Source organism: Leptonychotes weddellii, chromosome 3 (assembly GCF_054177405.1).
Source record: "Leptonychotes weddellii isolate Sample4059 chromosome 3, ASM5417740v2, whole genome shotgun sequence".
Taxonomy (NCBI): Eukaryota; Metazoa; Chordata; class Mammalia; order Carnivora; family Phocidae; genus Leptonychotes; species Leptonychotes weddellii.
The window spans coordinates 84,278,294-84,295,097 of NC_138371.1; the positions used below are offsets into that span (position 1 = coordinate 84,278,294).

The 16,804-nt window shown below is 37.6% G+C and overlaps 1 protein-coding gene across 1 annotated transcript in view; it reads right to left on the minus strand.

Annotated features, from left to right (window-relative positions):
- THSD7B (thrombospondin type 1 domain containing 7B) overlaps positions 1-16,804 on the minus strand; it is a 658,530-nt gene that overhangs the window by 322,058 nt on the left and 319,668 nt on the right. Inside the window, exons 10-11 of the mRNA XM_081814537.1 lie at positions 8,076-8,205; positions 4,555-4,658 (exon numbers count right to left, since the gene is read on the minus strand). Coding sequence (XP_081670663.1) covers positions 4,555-4,658; positions 8,076-8,205 — 234 coding nt within the window. The remainder of the gene's footprint in view (positions 1-4,554; positions 4,659-8,075; positions 8,206-16,804) is intronic.

Consider the following 16,804-nt stretch of genomic DNA (forward strand, 5'->3'; position numbering starts at 1 on the left):
AAAGAAGGGAACTGATGGTCTCTTAATTCTTTATTTGCACTTTTTTTTGATCCTCCTGATTTGAGGCTAGGCCTTCATCTCCATTCTCTACCAGTTGTCCAAAGTACATAATGCCTCTGGTTTTATATCCCCAGAGAATAAACCTCTAAGCTCCCAGAAGAATAGGAAAAGGGATGACACTGCTCACCGTTTTTAATCAGACTTCCAAAAGCCCCTGTTTTGCTCCCACCCCTAACACACACACACACACACACACACACACACACACACTTGCATACTTCCTTCTGCAGAATGTGCTAACTTTCTGGAGTTCTCCAGGACAAATCACTTTGTTTCTCTTCAGCCCCCACACCTTCACCCCTGCCAACACTTTGGCATAATCTTGTTCTGCAAAGTCCTTTACTGTATCTCCACTCACTTTCTAAAACATATTGTGACTGAGGTTACAGATGACTCCTCATTTTCTTGAAGGTGAGGTTAATGTGCTTCTTGTTCTCTGGAGCAATTTTATAAAAGAGATCTCATTGGACATTATTTTTTTCTTATTGTTTCACATCTTCCTCACTGGTTTTGAAGTAATTTTAGAGAAAAGATGGAGTAGAAATGTCTTTACTTCACATCTTAAAATTGGAGACCCAGGCCACTACTTTAAAAGTACAAATTTCCCAACAGAAAAACACTAGGAATTCTCTAATATTGGTGTCTAATTTAGAGAAAACTCAAGGGGATCACTTGCCTAGTCTAAGGGACTATGAGGTTTCCAGCTAGAATCTGTTTAAATTGAAATCCAAAGTAAAATTATTCTAAGATAAAATAATTTGCCATTTATGTGATAAGATTCCACATAATTTAGGAGCAACATCTCAGAAATTACTAAATGGTTTTGCAATGAAAACCAACCATTATGATACGCTAGTATCAAAGTGTCAAAGTCTAGGCCACCATATGGAATTAAGTCATGCACCACACAAAAGTGCCATTTTTAAAGAACTTCATTCCTAGAGATATTGTTGATCTAGATATAACAATTTTCCAATAGAAAGTAGTCAAGGTCTTATAATTACAAGATCATATTATTATAACAATATTCTGACATATGGAAGTAAAATGTTTTAAGGAGGTGGTCTCTTCCCTTAATTTACAGTCACTATCTAGCCTCATAGAAGTCCTGAATGAAACTAACTTGCCAATCAAATTCACATGTATAAATGTTCTGAGAGGGACATCATTTCCAAAGGGTAATTGTTATAAACTGAAGTGACCCAAAATTCCTATGTCAAAGCCTTAACCCCACATATTACTATGTTTGAAGATAATAAAGACCACCAAAATCAGCTTGCTCTTTGGTGGTAAGGCCAGCAATACACATTACTCTCCTACCTCAGGGGTATATTGACTCTCCAGCCCTATTTCATAATTTAGTTCTGTGGGGATCTTGATTGTCTTTTCCTTCAATCAGATAGCATACTAGCCCATTATATTAATGACATTATTCTGAATGGATCCAGTGAGCAAGAAGTAGCAACTACTGTAGGCATTTTGGTAAGAGAGCAAGAAATAAATCTGAAAAAACTCAGGCGCCTTCTACCCCAGGGAAATTTTTAGAGGTTCAGTGGTGTGGGGCATGTGAGGATATCCCTTTAAGCAATGAATAAGTTTTTGCATCTGGCCCCTCCTGCAACCAAAACTAGGCACAACACCTAGTGGGCCTGTTTGGATTTTGGAGGAAATGTATTCCTTATTCAAGTGTGTTAGTCCAGCCTATTTACCAAGAGACCCAACAAGCTGCTAGTTTTAAGCAGGTCCCAGAATGAGAAAAATCTCTATAACAATCCAGGCTGCTGTGCATACTGTTTTGCCACTTGGGCCATATGATCCAGCAGATCCAATGCTACTCAAGTATCAGTAGCAGACAGGAACACTGTTTGCAGCCTTTAGAGGCTTCTATAAGTGAATTTCAGGACAGGTCCCTAGGATCTGGGAGCAAGCCCTGACACTCTCTGCAGGTAACTATTCTCCTTTGCAAAACAGCTTGTCCTGATACTGTGTCTTGCTAGAGAATGAAGGCTTAATCATGGGCCACCAAATTATCATGCAACCCAGGCTGCCTTCATGAACTGGGTGTTACCTAATCTACCAAGCCACAGTGTAAGGCATCTTCAAATGGAAGTGGTGTATAGATGATTCGGCCCACGCAGGCCCTGAAGGCATAAGTAAGTTACATGAGTAAGTGGGCAAATGTCCATGGTCCCTACTTCTGCTACAGTACCTGCTCTCTTCCAGCCTGTACGTGTGGCCACATGGAGAGTTCCCTAAAATCAGTTGATGGAAGAAGAGAAGGATCCAGCCTAGCTCACAGATGGTTCTGTACAATATCTAGGCACAACTCCCAAATGGACAGCTATAGCACTATAGCCCCTTTCTGAGATATACCCCTGAAAGAGATAGGTAAAGAGAAATCTTCTCAGTGGATAGAATGTAAAGCAGTATACCTCGTTGTTCACTTTGCTTGGAAGGAGAAATGGCCAGATACGTGATTACATACAGATTCATGGACTGTGGCCAGTGGTTTTGCTATATGGCCAAGGTCTTGAAAGAAACATGATTGGAAAGGTGGCGACAAGGAAATCTGGGTAAGAGTTATATAGATAGACCTCTCTGTGTGGGGAAAAATGTGAACATACTTGAGTCCCATGTGAATGTTCACCAAAGGGTGACTTCAGCAGAGGAATATACTAATAATCAAATGAATAGGATGACCTGTTCTATGGATACTATTCACCTCAGTCATCCTTCTTTCTCCAGTGGCTCCTATCATCATCAAATGGGTTCATGAACAAAGTAGCCATGGTGGCCGGAATGGAGGTTATTCATAACCTCAGCAATATGGACGTCCACTCACCAATGTGAACCTGACTGTGGCCATCATGGAGTGCCCAATATGCCAGCAACAGGGAGGAACACCAAGTCCCTAATATGGCACCACTCTCAAGAGTGGCAAGCTAGCTACATGGTAGTAGGTTGATTACACTGGACCACTTCCATCATAGATCTAGGACAGTACTTTATTCTTACTGGAATACTTATCCTAGGTATGTATTTCCCTTCCCTGCAAACAATACTTCTGCCAAAACTACCATCCATGGACTTACAAAATGCCTTGTACCATAGTCATGGTATTCCACATAGCATTGCTTCTGATCAAGGAACTCACTTCACAGCAAACAAAGTGTTGCAATGGGCCCATTCTCATGGAATTCACTGATCTTACCATGTCCCCCACAACCCTGAAGCAGCTGGCTTGACAGAGTGGTGGAAAGGTCTTTTGCAGACGCAATTAAAATACCAGTTAGGTGGCAATACCTTGCAGGACTGACACAAGGTTTTACAGAAGGCTGTATATGCTCTGAATTAGCACCTGATTTTTGGTACTGTTTCCCCCCTAGGCAGGATTCATAGGTCCAGAGATCAAGTGGAGGGAATGAATAGAAGTGGCATAACTCTCTATAACCCCTGGTGACGCACTAGTAAAATGTTTGCTTCCTGTCTCCTGTGATCTTATATTTTGCTGCCCTATAGGTCTTTGTTCCAAAAGAAGCAATGCTTCCATTAGGAGACACAATAAGATTCCATTGACCTGGATGTTAAGACTGCCACCTGGCCATGGGGAGCTCCTCTCAGCTCTGAATCAACAGACAAAGCAGGGAGTTATTGTGCTGGCTTGCTTGACTGATCCTGACCAATACGTTAACTTACACAACAGGAAGAGACACTTAATTCTAAATATGCCTTTTAGAAAAAATTATAAAGCCAGTATAATGCAGTTGGTTCCACAGGGTCTGATTTTGCTACATACCTCCCTTTACCAACAAAGTGGTTAGATTTTAAGAATAAAGCACTTCTTATCAAGCCTCATTTGATTGGTACCTGGATTATGAATGAAACAGAAAAGTGAGCAGTCTAATGAGGCTGAGTGCTTTTCAGAGATTTCAATATATCACACCTAGGCATTGATGATTAAAAGCACTTCTACTTTGATCCAGAAGACTACTTGCAATGTCTTCCAGGGATTTAAATAGTTCCTTTCTATGCATATTATATAGAACACATAGTAAGTATAACTATAACAATTACATTTAAGTCATGGTTATTAAGATTAGTCCATTCGTTCAATTACTCTTAATTCATTTCACAAATATTAAATGAGCACCTAAAAGTGCAATGTATACTGTTGGTCTAATCACAGACATATTCTTCATTCCTTGGATCATGTCCAGTATGTGTTTGGAACAGAAGCATTGAGATATGCAAACGACTGAGAACAGATATCTGCTTCCATTGCATTAACTCTCAGATACACTAGCTGGTTTTGGTTAAAAGATGGTATAATATCAACATTACCTAATGCCAAACTTAAACTCAAATACTGGTAAGTATAAATAATTCAATCCAATAATATCATAATTATTTAAATATAAAATAAGCAATAGTGTATAAGAATAACATAATCTAAAATTACATCTTAACAGGAAAACGGTTTTAAAATTCCCTTACCTCTTGTTTGTAGTCCTTTTCCACAGCCTTCACTGCTGCCCATTATCCCCTGCCTGACAGACTCTGGCACCAAGATACAAGGGCTCCATTTCTGTGGTTTCCATCTGTGATTACAAAGAACAGCAGACTAAGAATTTCACCATGACAAACATGCGGAAGAAATACATCACATAAACAGTAATTCAATAAAAATGGATTTAAAACCAATGTCATAAAATGGAGCCCTGGCATGCACTAGGGAGGACAATAGTCCACTCTACCCTAGATTCATGGTTAATGTAGTATTTCCATTTTTAAAAATGTGGACATTTTCCATATAAGCTGTAGTCCATAGAGCAAGGTGGCAGTAAAAATCCTTAAAAGCACAGATCAAACCTAGAAGGTTTACCCTCCTTATTATCTAAAATTACCTTAAAAAAAAAAAAAGAAAGAAAAGTAGAAGGAGGAGGAGAAGGAGAAGGAGGAGGAAAATGGAAAAAAGAGAGAGAGAAAAAAACCCTATGTCCCACTGGAGTTTTAGAGTATCAAGGCTTGAAAATCTGAAAGTTTGGGGTGTAAACCTTCACACTTGATCTTCTGCTTCAAAAGTTTTTATAAGGTGGCCTCTAAGACTTTAAAATGACTCAGACATCTCAATAAGTCATAAAGTAAAAGGGAGGTGGGGAGTCACAGGGACCTATCTTATGCGATAGTTCATCTCATGGAAGAGGAATGGATCCACCTCTGATGAATCATCAATATTTCTAGTCCTCAAAGAAAATATTCTCTAAGGAAGTCTTGTGGTTTCTCACTGTTTTCCTTTCTCAGGTAAACAAAACTTTCTATTTTTATGACCCACAGGACAGACTGACTTATATCCTTAAACCTGTCTCTTCAGAATGTACCAGAAAACCCAAACCTTAAGTGCAACCACAGATTCTGCTCTTTCCTTAGTATATTTTCACACTTTTTCATATGAGCTAATACCTCTGATAAGAGATACTACTTCCAAAGATGAAACAGAAACATGAAGCAAAAATATTATTGACCAGCTTTGCGAGATGAAATAATTGGTATATACAGATCTCTAGAATTTTTTCATCTTGCAAAACTGGTCAATAATATTGCATATAATATAATCATTGACCTCACTCAAGTGGCCTCCATACTGGGAATAGTTGAGCAATTGTAGAAAAATCAAGAAACAGCTAAACAAAAACTTATCATTTAAAGAAATCACCCCTTAATTTTAAATAATTGTAAATTTACTTTGCACATGCATAGATTCATTTAGTATAATTCCAAAACACAGAAACTGAAATGGCAAAGGGTTTTTGTCCAATTTTTCAACAGTTATGTAGCATTCCTTCAGATTCCTTAAGTTTACTGAGGCTTTCTAGATCAAAATGAGACTATGGAGTTCAGTCTAGTTTAGTGTAAGTGTACTGCATAAAGTGAAATAGAAAGAATTTCAGAACTCTTGTTAAAGTCAGTTTTGGAATGATAAACTTGGGCTCAGAGAGGTTAAGTGAAATGTCTGAGATTGCACAGCTCAGCAGGCCAGTTGTACCTCCTAAAACCCTGAATGTTCAGCTACAGACCCTTGACTCCATGGTCAATTCTATGTAAGGATACATCACCATGCTGTCTTCCCTTTTGCTTATTAACTTAATGTGTTGGGAGAGGCTCAGATTCACAGAGAAATTTCTACAGACATTTTGATTCTTTTTTAACTTGGTAAGCATGTGAATATATCACCTTAATGGAGTCAAAAAGAAGATTCAGAAGATAATGATAAAGGTCCTATATTAGCTTGCCTCTCTAACATACCAATGAGGAGGGATGCAAAAATTGGAATCATGTTGCTCAAAATTCAAGGGTGTTTTACTGAGGAGCAGAGAATCATGCTGATAACTTGTATACATGTTAAACTAGGCATCAAGAGAAACGATAACAATGATCCAATCCAGACACACCAAAACTGGTTTCTGGGGAAAATGGCAGGAGGTCAATGATGGAAATGAGTTCAAACATGAGTGGCTAAAATGAAGTGCAACCAGAGAGTAAAGAAAGGGGACAAGAGAGAGGAAAAATCTCACTAATAACATCTAGGATTTTCTCTGATTATAAAAGCCCTGGGTTCATAAAAATGTCTAATGACATTTGATTTGGCTAATTTTTTCAATTGGCCCCAAGAGCTCTTTTGCTCAGCTCAGAAGTTTCAATATTTATATATGGTACAAAGGGATGAATATTGACAGTGTTTCCACAGCAGCCTTGTGGTTAATGAAGGAACACTGGTAGTCTGGGCATGTTCCCAGTATTTATTCCCACCCTCCTTAAAATGGCCATTAGATAGAAACAATGAGAATAAAGGATTATAAAATTGATAGTAATGCAGACTCTTCAATGACACTCTAATTTTATCTAATGTGAGGAGTCTTCTTTAAAAAAAAAAGAGAGAGAGAAAGAAGGAAAAAGAAAAATAACCTGTATTTTCCCAAACAAATTAGCCCTTGAATTCCATAGCTTTAAGATATAGTTTTTCAAATAATCAGGAGAAACACTAGATATTTTTGCTAAAGGCATTTTTAAGTGTGCTAACTATATGAACTTTAAGACAATTTTTTTTTCACAAATCAGTAAAACTCAACAGTGAATGGATTTAATCCAGATGTACTCTAAAGCAAAGCTTCAATCCAACATTAAAAGAATGGACATTAATGACTAAACACACAAATCTCAGGCATTGCTTTTATAAATAAAAATCACCAATTTGTCAAGAGGGAACATGTAAGTACCATAAATACTTTAAAAGTCATTTTCCCTTTTTTTTAATGTATATTTTATCTGTAGGTTAAACTTCTTTTTCTAAGAGGATGGTTTCTTAAAATGTGTACAAAACTTAAGAACCAATTTTTTTTAGGGCGCCTGGGTGGCTCAGTTGGTTGGGCGACTGCCTTCGGCTCGGGTCATGATCCTGGAGTCCCGGGATCGAGTCCCGCATCGGGCTCCTTGCTGGGCGGGGAGTCTGCTTCTCCCTCTGACCCTCCCCCCTCTCATGCTCTCTCTCTCTATCTCATTCTCTCTCAAATAAATAAAATCTTAAAAAAAAAAAAAACCAATTTTTTTTAATGAAAGTAAATAATTATTTTAAAAGTACATATTTGTTCTTAGTTCTTGATTAAAGGCTTTAGGATGAAAATGATAGAATGAGGTAACTTATGTGTGTGTTTGTTTTCCAGGTAAAGACTTTATCCTGAATATTTTTGGAACTTAATCCTTAAAATTGATTGCCTGGGTGGCAGAACTCCAGCATCTCACTTAAAATCAAAACATGTTTGTTTCTTTTGTTCTGTTAACTAGAGTTTCATATTTTTTACTCCCTCAAAATATATTCAAAATAAGAGAGGAAAATATTGAGCTATTAAAGATAAACATTATCTCTTCTTACTTCTCACTAAAACTTATAAACTATATAAAGAAAATAGGTCATGATTTATACTAAAATCTAATGATTATTTCAAAAGGTAACTAATTACCGATATATGGGGCACAATGAAATATCTTCACACTCTCGCTCTTCAAATAAGGTATCTGGGCATTCTTGGCCTCCGTTGGCTGCTTCCTGGATGATAATCCTGTATCGAGACTGTTTTACTGTGGCATTTCCTGAAGTAAAGGAAAAATAAAATTGTAGTGCCCTTCTATGTGGATACAGGGAAAAATCCAGGGTTAGTCAAAGGAAGGAAGGAAGGAAGGATGGAAGGATGGAAGGAAGGGAGGGAAGGAGGGAGGGAGAGAGGAAGGAAGGAAAGGAGGAAGGGCGGAAGGAAGAAAAGGAGGGACAGACGGAGGGAGAGAAGGAAGGAAGGGAGAGAGAGAGGGAGGGAAGGAAGGAAGAAGGGAGGGAGGGAGAGAGGGAGGGAAGGAAGAAGGGAGGGAGGGAAGTAAGAACGTGTGGTAAGACTACTTAGGGAATGAGAATAACAAGCAAAGAGCAGGGGTTAATACTTCATGTTATACTCAGTCTTACTCCTATGTGATAGATAGTTAACAGTCAATAATAGTGATTTCAAGTCTATTTGTTCTTACATGCAAAGTTCGTTTTCCAACTGTTTTACTACGCTCTAAATTAATCAGAATGTATATTACCTATGGCATAAGAGTTACATGGCATAATCTGAGGAACCCCAGAAACTCTCTTTGATCTCAAAACAATAGCTCAAGGGCCCAGAGTTTTATATGAGCAATTCATTCCCTCCAGCAAGGCACTTCCCTCTGTGGGTAACTTTCAAAAATGCGAACACTCATTAAAATTAATACATAGTAATTTATTTATTTATGGATATTGGTTTCTTACATTTCTTAGTCCTCATAACCTGAGACAATATGTATATAATTGGAATTTAGGGAAAAGGCACTAAAATTGTGACAGAACAAAATATTGTCTACTTTCTGGTTTGGCTGAAAAGGAAAAGTATTAATAGGCATCTCAATAAAGACAACCGATGTTCACTTTAATGTGCTGGGGCACTCACCCCATAATCTTTAGATTCCTCTTAAATCAATAACAACAATAAAAATCAATTACATTACAGTGGCTAGTAATTATTTCAATTACCATGTGCAAAACTTGCACTAGATATAAAGATACAAATTCTTGAAGTTACAATTAAACAGAAAGAAAAGGAGGCAGATAGAGATACACCAAGTTTAGGACATCAGTAGAGCGAGAAGTATCAACAGTGTGCAGTGTTAGGAGAGTAGAGAAGAAAGAGTAATCATTTTTGTCTCTGGAAATCAGACAGCTCCGGGAGGAGGCAGATTTTATTCTGGGACTTGAAATCCTAATAGAAAAAGAAAAAAGGCTGAAGCCATTTTGGGCCAAGGAAAGTCTGAGAAAAGGCATTGCTGAGACATAAATGGGTGCATGGAATTCATAGAGTAAGACAGGTAGCTGCATTCAGATGGAAAATGTGTGCATTTGGCTTGTGAGTGTGCACATGTTGAGGGCGGGTTGCAAAGAACGAAGAGAAGGGGTGGTATAGGAGAACATGGAATTAATTGGTAGGCTCAGGACAGATAATGGATCTAACTATATTAAGAAGAAAATTTCTAGAAAGCCAGCAAACTAAGTGGAGTGTGACAAAAGGGGAAAAAAAGAGCTTTCATTAAAATTATATATTCACATGTTTTTTAAAAAAATCTTTAGTACAAAGACTTACAGTGAGAAACAACTGACCCACAACCAATTCCCTGTCTTCCTTCCAGAACACTTTGAACTCTTAGTTCTTCTGTGATTATCTCCAAATTTATAAATAATAAGCTTATGTCATTGCTTCTTGATTCATTAATTTTAGACATCATTTATTGACTTTCTGCTATAACTGATGGGAGTTTACTTTGCACCACCTTTCAATTTTTTATAATTGTATCACTATTTTTATGCCTCTAATGGTTATTTAAAGGCTTTAAATAACCCATTTTTTTCCAGTCCCACTTCTCATTCCTGCCCTCTATCAGACCAGCCACCACCGTTCTAAAGAATCTCTGTGGGTAGATGAGCTTCCTCTTCTCTTGCAGTCCACATTCCTGATAAGTTAGGTCATAGCTTCCTGTGCTGCATCATCACTTTCTCTACTCCTCAGTCTTGTCTATTAAGTTTTTCATAAATGAGTTTAGAGCTCTAATCCACTGATGGTCCTCTCTATTTTTTTAACAAAGAATTAGGGCTTTTATAATTCATTTCTATTATTTTAATGAGATTACGGGAAGAAGAGGAAACCAATATACTTATACATTTCATGATCTTGACTAAGTTAAGCAGATGTATAGGATCTTTTCCATCTACTTACAGATCTATTCCCCTGCTTTGCTTTTTTTTTTTTTTTTACCCATATTTAATCTACTGTCTACTTGGGGAACTAATCATAGGAGTGTATCAGTGACTCTCTTGTCCATTGGCTTCTGGTTGGGTTTGGCCAACAGAAGGATGGGGCACACAATACAAGGAGAAAAGATGATAAGAGAAGAGAAAGATCAGGGAATTTATTCCACAAGATTTCATCTTCTGGATCACGTCAGCTTGTTCTTTACCTCAACCAAAAGCCATGGTTTCTATGGAATGGCCCTTTCCTACAGTTATAGTCCTACTAATTGTTCCTACCTCTATCAAATTTCAGTATCCTAAATGTCACTAGTCCACGTACTGAACCATCCCCTGTGACCTTAAGTAACCCTTCCCAGTCTTTTGTAAATAACTCCTTCATTAAATTTTCCCCAGTTACCCCATTTAAATGGGCCACCTGTTTCCTACCAGGACATGCTCATAAAATCAAAGGAGACACGCTACTATATGACAGGGAAGAATGTTATAATTGGCCCTTTTCTAAAAGTACTTAAGGTCCTGTGAGGAGTATAAAATAGAAGGTTAAAGAGAGAAAAAAAAAAGTGTACTTAAAACAGTTCTAGTGAAAAGCTGAGAGTTTTCCCTTTAAGTTCAGGAAAAAGACAAGAATGCTCACTCTTGCCACTTTAATTCAACATAGTATTGGAAGTCTTAGTCACAGAAATTAGACAAGATATAGAAATAAAAGCATCTAAATTGGAAAGGAAGAAGTAAAACTGTCACTATTTGCAGATGACATGATACTACATATAGAAAACTCTAAAGACTCCACCAAAAAGCTATTAGAACTAATAAATGAATTCGGTAAAGTTGCAGGATACAAAATTAACATGCAGGAATTGGTTGTATTTCTATACACTAACAACCAGCTATCAGAAAGAAAAAAATTAAGAAAACAATCCCATTTACAATTGCATCAAAAATAATAAAATACCTAGGAATAAATATAGCCAGGGAGGTAGAAGACCTGTACTCTCAAAACTTCAAGACACTGATGAGAGAAACTGAAGAAGAAAAAAATAAATGGAAAGGTATACCATGCTCATGGATTGGAAGAATTAATATTATTAAAATGTCCATACTACCCAAAGCAATCTACAGATTCAGTGCAATCCCCATCAAAATACCAACGGTGTTTTTCACAAAACTAGAATAAGAAATCCTAAAATTTGTAAAGAACCACAAAAGATCCCCAAAAGTCAGAGCAATCCTGAGAAAAAACAACAAAGTGGAAGAATCAATCATACTCTCTGATTTCAAAGTATACTACAAAGTATACAACAGTAATCAAAACAGCATGGTACTGGCACAAAAACAGACATATAGATCAATGAATTAGAATAGAAATAAAATAGAAACAGAAATAAATCCACACTTACATGGTCAATTAATCTATGGCAAAAGAGATAATATACAATGAGGAAAAGACAGTCTCTTCCATAAATGGTGTCAGGAAAACTGGACAGCTACATGCAAAAGAATGAACCTGGACCACTATCTTATACCATACACAAAAATAAATTAAAAATGGATTAACGACCTAAATATAACATCTGAAACCATAAAACTCCTAAAAGAAAAGATAGGCAGTAAGCTCTGTGACATTGTTCTTAGCAATACTTTGTGGACCAGTCTGTCAGGCAAGAGCAACAACAACTAAAATAAACAATTATATTTATTTTATCAAACTAAAAAAACTTTTGCACAGCAAAGAAAACCATCAACAAAACAGAAAGACAACCTACTGAATGAGAAGATATTTGCAAATTATATATCTGAGAAGAGGTTAATATCCAAGGGGTGCCTGGGTGGCTCCGTTGTTAAGCATCTGCCTTTGGCTCAGGTCATGATGCCAGGGTCATGGGATCGAGCCGCGCATTGGGCTCCCTGCTCAGTGGGAAGCCTACTTCTCCCTCTCGCACTCCCCCTGCTTGTGTTCCCTCTCTCGCTGTGTCTCTCTCTGTCAAATAAATAAATAAAATCTTTAAAAAAAAAAGAGGTTAATATCCAAAATATATAATGAACTCATGCAGCTTCATATAAAAAAAATATTGAAACATGAGCAGTGGACTTAAATAGATGTTTTTCCAAAGAAGACATACATATGGCCAACAGACATATGGAACGATGTTTAACATCATTAATGATCAGAGAAGTGCAAATCAAAACCACAATGAGTATTACCTCACCCTGTCAAATTGGTTATTATCAAAAACACAAAAAATAACAAGTGCTGGTGAGAATGTGGAGAAAAGGGAACCCTTGCGCACTGTTGGGAATGAAAACAGTATGGAGGCTCCTTAAAAAATTAAATATAGAACTACCATATAATCCAGCAATTCCACTTCAGGTTATTTATCTGAAAAAAAAAATGAAAACATCAATTCAAAGAGATCTATGCATCCCTCTGTTCACTGAAGCATTATTTACAATAGCCAAGATACAGAAACAATCTAAGTGTCCATCAATAGCTGAATGGATAAAGAAAATGTGCTATATATACACAATAGAATATTATTCAGCCATTAGAAATGAATATGTTTCCATTTGCAACAACTTGGAAGGAACTAGAGGGCATTATGCTAAATGAAAGTCAGACAGAGAAACAAGTATCATATCATTTCACTTATATGTGGAATCTAAAAAGCAAGACAAACAAAACAAAATAGAAACAGACTTGTAGATACAAGAAACAAATTGTTGGTTACCAAAGGGGGCAGGGGTCGGGGGGTGGGTAAAATAGGGAAAGGGGATTACAAGGTACAAACTTCCAGTTATAAAATAAATAAGTCATGGGGATGTACTTTTTAGCATCAGGAATATAGTTAATAATATTCTAATAACTTTATATGGTGACAAATGCTAACTAGACATCATGGGAATCATTTCATAATGCACAAAAATATTGAATCACTATAATGTACACCTGAAACTAACAGGATATTGTATGTCAATTATACTTCAATAAACAAAAAAAACAGTTCTGCATAATAATATAAAGCTATCTTCATTTGGGTGGGGCCAGCTTTGTAAATAATTATGCCTTTAGGAATAAGTCTCTTCTCCCATTGTCAGTTAATTCCAGTTACACTGTACTTACTCTGAAAATTATTGCTTACCCTTAAGATTTGTGTATGTGTGGGTTTCTGTGTGTGTATGTTGTCCAAGGGTTATCTTAGAAGACCCAGAAATAAAAATTGAAAAGAATAGGAAAAATGAAACAGAGGCCTTTACCTCACATTAAGAGAGAACATGGATCAGTGTCTCTCCCCTCCCACTGCATGCATGTGTGCACACAGGCATGCATGCATATGCACACACACACACACACACATACAATGAACACTCCCACCCAGAGGTTTTCTGCTTTATGGTGTAATTCCAGGTCAAGTCATTCAAAGTTTAGGGAACACAGTTGCATTGATTATCCTGCCCTACAGAGGTTCAGGTTGGGGCTGAGAAAGATGGATTCCATGGGCAAAACAAACTTTTAGAATAGAGGCTAGATTTTTTCAGAAAGAAAGCTGATTGACACTGTACCGAAATGAAGAAAAATGTGCATGTTTTCAAAGAGAGAAACAGAGATAAGGGATGATCTTGACGTAGGGAAACAACACCAGGATCTGCGAGATAGCTGTTAAAAATTTTTCTGTATAATGTGTCTCTTGGTCCTTAAACTCTGGAACGGTCATATTTAGCATTCAGCTTTAAAGGATTTTTCCACCCTCTGTGACGTAAGTGCCTCAACTTATAACCAGACCTACGGCAGAGTCACTTGTGCACAAGCGACACGATTTAGCTGGTGTCATGGAAACTTAAGGGCAGGCAGCATCTGGGAACAGTCGGTAGCGTTCTCACTCCACCTCTACTTCGGAGCCAGCCTGCAGGGAGCAGTTCTGTACCAAGGAAGGACAATAATTCCAGAAATCCAAGAAGTAATTAGCAAGAGAAGAGGATGCATCTGGTAGCACCCAACATCAAGGTCTGAAGTCAGAGAGCAGAGGATGAGCAAAAGGCTAAGAGGAAGCTCTCAGGAACTGATGTCAAACAGAGCCTCCTCCCTTTCTGTTGAATACACCGACAATGATTTCAGGGAAGTAGACAGAGAATGGAAGATAGTGACTTTGAAGGTGGTAAAGATTTGGATTACCTATGTGTGTAAAATGCATTATAAGTTTCCGGGAAGTGTCTCCTTAGTCTATATCAGATCCGCTTCTGGGCATTTTGCTTATGCTATCTTATTTTATTTCATTTTATTTTTTATTTTTTTTAAAGAGAAGAGCAGTTTCTTCTCTCTCTCTTTTTTTAAGATTTTATTTATTTATTTGTCAAAGAGAGAGCACAAGCAGGGGGAGCAGCAAGCAGAGGGAAAAGCAGACTCCCCGCTGAGCAGGGAGCCCAATGCGAGGCTCGATCCCAGGACCCCAGGATCATGACCTGAGCCAAAGGCAGACGCCCAACAGACCGAGCCACCCAAGCGTCTTATTTTAAAATTATCATTATTGTTCCCACTTTACAGATAAGAAAATGGAGGGTGGGGGAGTTAAATCATTTGCCCAAAGTCACCTAGCTAGTTCTAAAACTTTTAAAACTATGCCATTAAAACTGTGGCTAAACAGACATCGAAGTCCATGATCTCTCCATAAGAGACTTCATGGTGAAACAAAGAGTGAGGGGCATTCCAGGGAGGAGTTCACATCATAATTCCTCTGTTATTCCCAAGGAATACCTCTTCCTTTTTAATCAATTCTTCAGTTGGCAGAAGGTTTCGAGTGCCAATAAACACAGTGCTTGTGGGGCTTGGTGAGTGACGCTTCCAATCTCATTAGGCCTATGAAAAATAACAATAAATTAAAGTTCCTGTTTGCAAACATAAATAACTGTTCAGCCATGATTATGGCTAATAAACAACTAGTCTAAATTCAATTTTGATTTATGCATATTTTATCACCACTTAGTCATCAGGCATAATTACACTTAAGTTATTAATTATAGTCAAAAGAAGTAACATTTAGAGAAGATGGCAGCTTAAACATCAAGAGCCATATTTAACATCAGAAATATACAAGTGAGTTATTTATCAGTATAGAAAGAATAAGAGAGATTTATAGATTCTCTGTGAAGGTCTATACCAGTCTTTTCCCAGAAAGATGGTAGCAAAGGTGGATGAAATCATCTGTAAAGAGTAGCTCTGGGTGATTCACGGCCAGGAAAGCTAGGGCACATCATACTGAACTGAAGATCATGAGTGCTAGTCCCTGGTGTCAGGGTTAGTCAATCAAAGACTGGGGCTAAAGAATTGACCCCCTAAGTTTCCAATCGATTTGAAGTCTGAGAGTAGGCAAAGAGCAAGTGGAGCATGGTAGAGCACAGTGAATATGAGCACTGGTTGACTGGAGAGGCAGGCTGGAGAGGACCACAGGAGGGGAGTTTTCTAAAAGCAAGCGGGTGTGCAAAGTAGATGTGGGATGATTGTGTATCAGCAATATCTCTTAATGCCTATTGAATATCAGCAGATATTCTGCTGCCAATCTGCAGAAATCTGAAAGTCGATTAAAAAAAATCACTGCTCTGAATTTCCCTTGTTTCTCAATTATCTCCATTATTAATAGGTCTAACAGATCTTAGCGACCCATTCTGCTTCATGGCACCAATAATTCTTCCAGGCTCATTGCCTTAAAACTCTTGATTCTCATCTGGTGCTCTTTGTCCTCCCCATTTACATATCAAGTTTACCATTAAACAAACAGAACCAAAAATCTGCTGGTGATTCCCCTCTAATTGATCTTTACGCAAAAGGATGGCACCAATATTTGAAGAGTCCTATCATATAAAGAACCACACGTAAATACGTCCTGAGGTTGAGTTACAACTCAGGTGCCTACTACATTCCAGGTAAGTCCTTTAATCTTGCTAAACCTCAGCTTCCTTGGCTGTAAAACAGACCAAATAAAAGTTTCTATTCCGTATGATTGCTGGGAGGATTCAATGAAATACTGCCTGTAAAGCACGTGCATATTGCCTGATACCAGGAATCTTCTCCAACATGAGTTCATGAGAGAAGGTGAGAAGAAAGATTTAAAATATATATATAGAAGAGGAAACCCTTCAAGAGTTGAGGCTTCTTCACATTAAAAGAAAAATGTGACAAACAAACTGGTCTTCTATTCAGTGCTATGTCTTGGGCCATGTTCCAAGCATCCAGGAGTAGACCACGAGTGGCTGAAAATCATCCCACATTCCTGGTAAATTAAATTACAATTGCAAGGCAATTTGTATCAACCACTTTCTCGTATCATTGGAGAGGAACAGATAAGGTGATCAAATACCTTGTTTGCTCAAAGAAGTCCTAGTTAATGC